The sequence below is a fragment of the Seriola lalandi genome, unplaced genomic scaffold (assembly GCF_002814215.2).
Source record: "Seriola lalandi dorsalis isolate HSWRI2012SDOR001 ecotype SW California unplaced genomic scaffold, Sedor1 jcf7180002054335, whole genome shotgun sequence".
Classification (NCBI taxonomy): domain Eukaryota; kingdom Metazoa; phylum Chordata; class Actinopteri; order Carangiformes; family Carangidae; genus Seriola; species Seriola lalandi.
In genome coordinates, this window is record NW_019524888.1 from 570,633 (window position 1) to 579,248 (window position 8,616).

At 42.1% G+C, this 8,616-nt stretch overlaps 1 protein-coding gene across 1 annotated transcript; it reads left to right on the forward strand.

Moving 5' to 3' along the window:
* Nucleotides 1-238: 238 nt before the first annotated feature.
* On the forward strand, nucleotides 239-8,464 carry ythdf2 (YTH N6-methyladenosine RNA binding protein F2). The gene is made up of 6 exons (XM_023407446.2): nucleotides 239-441; nucleotides 669-693; nucleotides 1,961-2,040; nucleotides 3,276-4,973; nucleotides 6,630-6,695; nucleotides 8,044-8,464. Exons 1-6 carry the CDS (start codon nucleotides 415-417, stop codon nucleotides 8,065-8,067), a joined length of 1,920 nt encoding a protein of 639 aa, XP_023263214.1. The 5' UTR covers nucleotides 239-414; the 3' UTR covers nucleotides 8,068-8,464.
* The last annotated feature ends 152 nt before the right edge of the window (nucleotides 8,465-8,616 follow it).

Genomic DNA, 8,616 nt, shown 5'->3' on the forward strand with positions numbered 1-8,616 from the left:
AAAAGCCCATCAGAAACATATGACTAACTATTTAATTATGTATTGGTTCATGTAGACTACGTATTTCACACATTTCATCAATTTTATTTATTAATTTTCTATTTAACAATTAATCATTTGGGATCCATATTACCGTGCTGAGTGGATATGACTGGTAGTGGGTTATGCCTGGCTCCTCCGCGCCACTTGGGGGCGCGTGTCCGCTGTAAATAAATGCCATCGTGGGTTGACGAGGCCGCCCAGCCATGTTGAGGAGTCTGTCAAGCAAACTGCAGCCCGCCATTGTGTAGAAACCAGGCTCTGTAGCGAGATAGGGGCGCTTGGCTGAAACTCTTCAATAGCTAGACAAATTCTACACCCTGCCGCTTTTATTTAGGAGTAAATACAGTTACACAGGCGCCGGGGGGGAAAGACATGTCAGCCAGCAGCCTTCTTGAACAGGTAAAGAGAGGTATTTTCTGAACATTTACGAGGGCCAAATTTCTCACCATCGCGACGGCTAGCGAGGATAGCTTAGCTCAGAGGCAGCGGCTGTGGCTCAGTAGTGCAGTAGGCCTGACCACCTGCTAAAGGAACTGACTGCTGAAAATATATCTCTTCATCTATTTTTTTCCCCTTCCTCTCTTCTCATAAATCAAACCTTCATGAATCACCTGGACCCAATCCAGAGACCGAAAGGCCAAGCTAATAAAGGTAAGACCAAATATTGTCTTGCATTATCGACTCAGGTTGAGTGAATGCGGATCTTTTTACGTGAGGTGCGCTTTGAAAATCTTGCGTGCGCGGATGCGATAGCTTGTCTCCTAGCGTCTTGGCAAATAGGCCTGTCTGTGTAAGTTGTAAAGATTTTTGCACTTAATTTGCCACTTCATTAAAACACAAAACGACATGGTGTTTCATAAAAGCGTTCTCAGACCTAAACTAATCATTCGTGAGTTTCCTTTACTTCCCAGAAATGACACTTGTAAGGTTCCCACAGTTAGCATTAGCCATCTCTTGACAAGCTAACAACGTTAAATGGCAACATGACACATATCAGCATCATTTTCCTGGTTGTACTTGCAGCGCTTTTTCTTTCACTGGCAGGTGCGAGAATACACTCTAATTAGCCAGTCTTTCAAGATATTAGTTAGTGTTCATATTTTTTGCAGTGTTAAGCTACAGGTGCCATCCAAGCACGCTGACCACTCGGCTAACGTTAGCCAGGTCCGTCATGTTGAAAGGACTGTTGGCGCTCGTTAACATGGAGACGCTGCGCACTGCACGCAGCTAACCACATAGCTAACGTGCTAACATTAGCTGGTTGCTGGGTTAACCCAAAATGACACGTCTTCCGACATGCTTTTCCTGTGTCCAAATGGGCCTCACACGTTCCCGTCATCATGCTGCTCAGACTGTACTGTTGGATAACACGAATTTACAAACCCGTGTGTATTTTAATCTAACTTTTCGAAGTCCTGAAATCCTCTCAAAGAATCCTATGTCATCCAACACATCACCGCCTGCTATAGCAGAGAACACTTCCAAAGTTGTGAAAACAAACCATGGGCTACAGGTCCTTCTGCGTTTAACATGCATTGAATATGCTGTGGAAGGATCACTAATGGTTTAACCTATCCTGTTTAACCCTAACTTGTTGATGGAATCAACAAACAGATTTGGAATTGTTGAAGGTTTGCAATTCATTCTTCAAAGTGCCGATTCATCTGTGTTTCTTCATCATTGTGCAAGTTTATGCTGTGTAATGTGAAGAATATTGAGCAGTTACAATATGAGATGTCGTATTTCAGTGGCTTTTCCTGTGAGACTCATAAATAATTGCAGGGAGTGGTTTTGTTATGTAACAAGTGGCTATGATGCTGATGTGAAATGACTACATAATGTAATGTATCTCACCACTTACAACTCTGGAATCACAAACTTGTGCATTTTGTTAACATCAGTGTTGCTTTCTTTTCAGTGCAAAACGGAGCTGTGACCCAAAAGGATACTTTGAATGACGATGAGTTTGAGCCTTACCTGAATACTCAGGCCAGACAGGTAAGCTTTTTGACAGGTGTTTGCCCACAGGTGCTGCTTTTCATGACTCAAGTATCCTCCAGTTGCTTTTTGTTTTTGGTTTAATCCTAACTAAGTCATGAGTGACCAATGATTGTGGTGGACTAGATAGATAAAAGCAGCAGGTTTAATCTGGATGACAATAGATGACTTTTTTATGTGAACAGTATGATAATTGCAGATTTTTGTAGTTATTGATGGTAAATGTTTATTTAAAAGAGGGGGAAAAAAAGGTGGCATAGTTGCTTGGGTCAGTTTATAAATGCTTTGATTGACTGCTGATCCCGCAGTTTGCATCCATAATATGGACACTATGTTACCTTGGATACACAATGAATTTTTGGATATTATATTTGAGGTGTTGGATCATCCAGGCTTCATGTAAACTGAATATGGTGTAAATGTAGTAAATCACCAACTATTTGAGCATCCCTGACGTAAAATCAATGTGTGAAGAGGCACAGAGTCGAAACCTACATAGATTTGTTGACTGCTTTCAGAACTTCTCTTCCTCTATGAATTTCAAACATTCAGTTGGTTCAACAGTAGATTTCTCTGAAGATATTGGTTGGTGTCATTTCTTTGTATCAACTTCAGGAAATTTCTCTATCAGAAGATTAATATACACACTTGTAGACTAAGTTGTTTAATTGGCCTTGAGACCAAGTTATGTGTGTGAACATCCTTGCTATTTGCATGAATAAGGGCCATAAGCATTTGCAGCTGCATTGGGAAAGTTAATTTGTCTTATTCTCAGTGGCCTTGGATTTTATTTCTTTGCACTGTGGTAGCGGGAGTTCCCCATGTGTAGTAACAGAGGCACTGTCTGTTAAGTGGGCTGTAGAGGAAAAGAATGGAGCCTGTATTTTCCTCCACTCAAAAGAATGCACCGTCTTTTTGTCCAAGAGACTATAAATAAGCAAAAAGTAACAGTTCAGTGCTGTGCATTTACAGATGAGATAGGAGGAGGGATACCTGTTATAGTTCTTATACATACTTCATTATTGTGTGGTGAATCTTTGGTACAATAACAATAATTCAATAACTTTGCTCATCTTTTATCTTGGTCTGACTTTTTGGATCTACAAGAACAAGGTATACACATATCAAACAGAAGCGTATGTTAACAATTAATGTTACTAGTAATGTTTGTTGTTGCAAGGAAATGTTTGCTCTTTTAACATCTTGTCACTAAAACTAAATCTTTTTCTATTTAGAGCAATGCCTATACGGCCATGTCGGACTCGTACATGCCCAGCTACTACAGCCCCTCCATAGGATTTTCCTACTCCCTAAATGAGGCAGCATGGTCCACGGGTGGGGACCCTCCTATGCCTTACCTGGCCTCCTATGGACAGCTGAGCAATGGGGAGCCCCACTACCTCCCGGACGCTATGTTTGGCCAGCCTGGCCCCCTGGGGAGCAACCCTTTCCTGGGCCAGCATGGCTTCAACTTCTTCCCCAGTGGTATCGACTTCTCGGCTTGGGGCAATAGCAGCTCTCAGGGACAGTCGGGGACACCACAGAGCTCTGGCTACAGCAGCAGCTATGCCTATGCTCCCAGCTCCCTTGGGGGTGCAATGATCGATGGACAGTCCCCATTTGCACCTGCTGCCAATGAGCCACTCAACAAGGCACCTGGTATGAACAGCCTTGACCAAGGCATGGCAGGGCTTAAGATCAGCGGTGCTGCTCCCGGTGGTAATGGGGACATGGCTCCTAAGGTGGTTGGCTCTGGCTTGCCTGGTGGGGGTCCCCTTGGCCCTGTATCATCTGTAGGACCTCCCAGCATGCCTCCTGTCTCAATTGCCCCTGCCAAGCCCGCCTCCTGGGCCGACATTGCCAGCAAGCCAGCCAAGCCTCAACCCAAGCTGAAAACCAAGGGTGGCATGGCCGGTGCCAATTTGCCTCCTCCGCCCATTAAACACAACATGGACATCGGCACTTGGGACAACAAGGGTACCATGCCTAAAGCTGCCACCCCTCAGCAGGTGCCCCCTATTCCCAGCAATGGGCAGCCGCCCAATCAGGCCTCCCCACAGCCTGGAGCTACTGCTGCAGGGAACCCACAAATGCCCCTCAGCAATGGACAGCTGGTACCGCCCGTTTCCCAGATGGGGCAGCATCAACTTCCTCCCAGTGGGCAGCCAGGTATGGCTCCAATGCCCCAGCCTCCCCTCTCCCAGGGTCCTCCTCCTCCCCAAAGCCAACAGCAGCAACCTTCTCAGCCTACTCGTTGGGTCCCTCCACGGAACCGGGCTAATGGTTTTGGGGATGCCAGTGGGAGTGGTACAGGCCAGTCGCCTCCTACCTCTTCTGGTGTGGGTGTTGTTCCCGGGGTCCCCTCTGAGCCTCACCCAGTCTTAGAGAAGTTGCGAATGGTCAACAATTATAACCCCAAGGACTTTGACTGGAATCCCAAGCAGGGGCGGGTGTTTATCATCAAGAGCTACTCCGAGGATGACATCCACCGCTCCATCAAGTACAACATCTGGTGCAGCACGGAGCATGGCAACAAGAGGCTTGACACGGCCTATCGTTCATTGGGTGGCAAAGGGCCACTTTACCTTCTGTTCAGTGTCAATGGGAGTGGTCACTTCTGTGGTGTAGCAGAGATGCGCTCACCCGTGGACTACAACACGTCTGCAGGCGTGTGGTCACAGGACAAGTGGAAGGGTCGTTTTGATGTGCGCTGGATCTTTGTTAAGGACGTTCCCAACAGTCAGCTGAGGCACATTCGACTCGAGAACAACGAAAACAAGCCAGTGACCAACTCTCGGGACACACAGGAGGTACCACTGGACAAGGCCAGGCAGGTGCTAAAGATCATCGCTGGATATAAGCACACCACTTCAATCTTCGATGACTTTTCTCACTACGAGAAGCGTCAGGAGGAGGAAGAGTGTGTGAAAAAGGTAACCTAGTTACTGTTGAATGAGGTGATAAAAGAGATGAATGAAAAAAGGTGCTTGGCTTTAACTTATATTGTAAAAGGTGCAGTCTATGAAGCCAGTATGGATGTGTGTGTGCATGTACAAAATTCCTTTTTGCATTACAAAGGGATAGAGGAACATCTCAAGGATTTACAGCTGGATTTAGATCTTTGTCAGAATTCAATGTGATTGTACACAGTAGGATATTTGGTGATTTTTCTTTCTCTAGAGTTTTTCACTGTGGTGTTTTGTTTTCTGTCTTATCACTAATGTGTAATGCCCCGCTTTAAGATAGAATACCATATACAGAAGAATGAACACGAGAAATAATTTTACTTGCTGATATTCAGACAAATTACACTTATATTATAAAATGGTAACATAGAGTGGATTACATGATAACACATTGAATTGATTGGTTTGTATTGCGGCTATGGTCATGTCCGGTGGTATCTTCCTATCTACAACATATACTCAGTGTCGCAACCTCCTAAAGCTATGTGAAATGTTTTTGTTTTATTTCAATCCCCTATGTCTTAACACTCATTTTGGTATTAGGTGAAATATGTTGAACTTATTTTGTGTTGAACTCATTAACATAAGGAACAAAAATAGAAGAGCAAATGTGTATTGTGGCTCATAAAATGAATACTTGTTTGCATTTCTTATTTAATTTTGGAAAAGGGTACTGTTTAATACTGAGGTTTGGTGTCTTGCACAGTTGTAGTACACATTTTGTAACCTTTTTATCTTACAGAGCGACAAATTAAGGGAAAATTATATAAAAATAACACAGGAGCTTGTTAACTTTTAGTAAATTGACGTTATTGGCCTGCTTGCTATTAGATATAGAAAAGCTTGTTTTATTCTGTGGATATAAACATTTATCTTCCACTGTGTTGTGACTTTAGTTGGTTCATGCCGAGAACTGTTTTAGTTGACTCTTTTATATATACCTCACTCTATACTTAAGGTGTAGGAAAAAGTAATGGCTATTTTAAAATAGCATACTGCACTTACATTTATTACAGATTTTGTTGGGAACATTGGCTTTACTGCCTGCTTTCTCACATTTTACAGCAAACAAGCAAGGTATCTATACTAAAAAGTGTACAAAATGTAACGGCAGCAGTCATTAACATTTCATTCACATTTTTTTGTTATTTTGCAGTTGTATGACTCAGTGTTTTCAAGTATTCTTTAAGAAATATTAAATACTGTGATTTGTGTTAAAAGACAATGTTAATGACAACAGTAAAACTATTTGTTGCATAGTGATGGACATAATGGATGAGTTCTGTCGGTATATGAAACTTCAAATAGCTTAATTTTTTTTTATCCAGGACAATTATTGTTAATTCAAGTTGTACATGATAGTTGTAGATTGATAATTTGTTGATGTGTAATGTCAAAGTTAGGTCTAGAGAAATTTGGTTGTTCCTAAATATAATGCCTGTGTGATGTCTGTAGGCAGAATTGTAATCTATATTTTAGCATTTGATCATGACATGGTAGGGTTAATGCAACATTGTCAATATCCTCTGCTGTTCTAAAATCTAATTTAAGCATAGTGACTTGTTTGTTTTTAAATGTGACATTGTTTCAGTTGCGCTCAGTTTTTACTCCTCTGTGTGACAGGTGGAGGTCCAAGGCAGTGAGCCATATCCCAGCAACCCAAGCAACAGGACTCATTACAGGCTTCAGGTAACTTGCTTCATCTGTTGCCATAGGCAGAAGCAGTATGCATGTTGTTATTTTAATACTTTATGGAGACTCCTTGAAATCTTATTGGATAGTTCAGGTGATTTAAAACTTCTACATATTAAGTTGGTTGTTTGATGTCTTGAGCTGTTGAACGACCAGAAATCAAGCATATAAAAACTTAATCTGTTTCACGTGCAGAAGATTATTGTCCAAACCCCCTTTTCTACTGATTGAAAAATCTGCTAAGCATTTACACCCTGGTCAAATGACTACAGTAGATGCGGGTATTTATCGGCACACTAATTTTCATCTTTCAGAGTACAGATGTAGACAGACCAGTCACCTGCCCAGCACTGTGCTGTTAAACCAGAAACAGTGGCTACACCTTCCCCTCAGAGTGAGCTACAGCCCCAAAATAAGTTTTAAAAACGCACAATCGCAGATCGAAGCATCTCACACGGCGGCTCAGACATTTTTACTGGAGCATCAACCCGGGGATGAGACCTGAAAGTTTGAAAGGCAGGTAGCAGCTCACTCTTCCCCCACTGCATCTGTCTGTGTGCTCTGCAAGTACATGTGAAGACTTTGCTCCTTTCAGTTGTGTGTGTGTGTCCTCAGTCTGAACAGAAAGTGGCAGTGGAAAAGGGTAAATCGGTCTTTATTAGCAGGTATAAGCCCGCTAATTTGGGTGGAAAAGTGTATTTGTATTCTGCACATGCACACTACAAATCAATCAAAATCGCGATACCAATGCAAGAAGAAGAGCTGCTTTGTCTGCTGTACTTATTCTTTTAAAGATGAAGTGAAAACATGAAGGTAGTGGCAGACGTCACACAACCTCTCCATACCTAGCATCCATGATTGCTTTCCAGTTCACGCACAGCTGTTACTCTGGTGGCGTAGTGGCCGAGCAGTCATAACAAATTGGTGGATACGCAAATTTCTGCACCACAGTCTCACGGACGCCCTCGGATGACGAAATTTACGTCACATAGAACCTTGTGTACTCATGATGCCAGCAGCTCTCCCTTTTACACAGATGTTGCTCTGGCTCTGTGACTACCTGTCCTGTCAGCTTAAAGGAGTAACAACAATGTCCCCCCATTCCATGCTCATATTTTTTCTACAGAACGGGGCAGAAAAAAAGCACAACATTCCCACTTTGAACAGGCTGTATAAAATGGGCTGATGTCTGAACTGTCCTTTGTAGTTTGGCTAGAGTTGCCCTGTTAATAACTACCAAAGAATGAACTTGAAGTTGTGGGTAACTGGGTCAACTGTATTTTCAAAATGCAATATATTGTATGTCATCTTGTGTAATTTGCTGTCTCTTTTGATTGTGTTCTAGGAGCGCCAAGGACGAGTCAAGTAACAGTCAGTGCTTTGGTCAAAAGACTGCAATGGCCCCCCTCAAGCCCTGTCCACCCCATTACATCATTAAATCCAGATCTCTTAAGAAATTCTAATAGGGGTGAAGAATTAACCAAGGACAAAAAAACTAAATGAAGACTTTCTTGATTTCTTTTGACTTTAAAGACTTACTTCGAACTTGTAGTAAAAAGAAAAGGAAACGATTATTCATAGGACTACAACTAAATGCATAGCATCCTTAGGTGAAATCTTTTTTGCCCCACCCCATTCCACTACATATGCTTTTTCCCCCTGTATGCTGCTTTTTCCTTTTTTCCTTTTTTTTTTTTTTTTTTTTTTTTTTTTTTTTTTTTTTTTTTTTTTTTTTTTTTTTTTTTTTTTTTTTTTTTTTAATGAAAGGATCCTCTGTTTTTATGGTTCAAGAGCAAGTCTTTAATTCTCTCACAAACACACAAATCCAATAGAAATTTGTAGTGTTGGCTTATAATAGTGTCCCAAAGTCAAGAATGGGCAGTTTGTCTCATTTTCTTTGTAAACCCCCCCCCCCCCC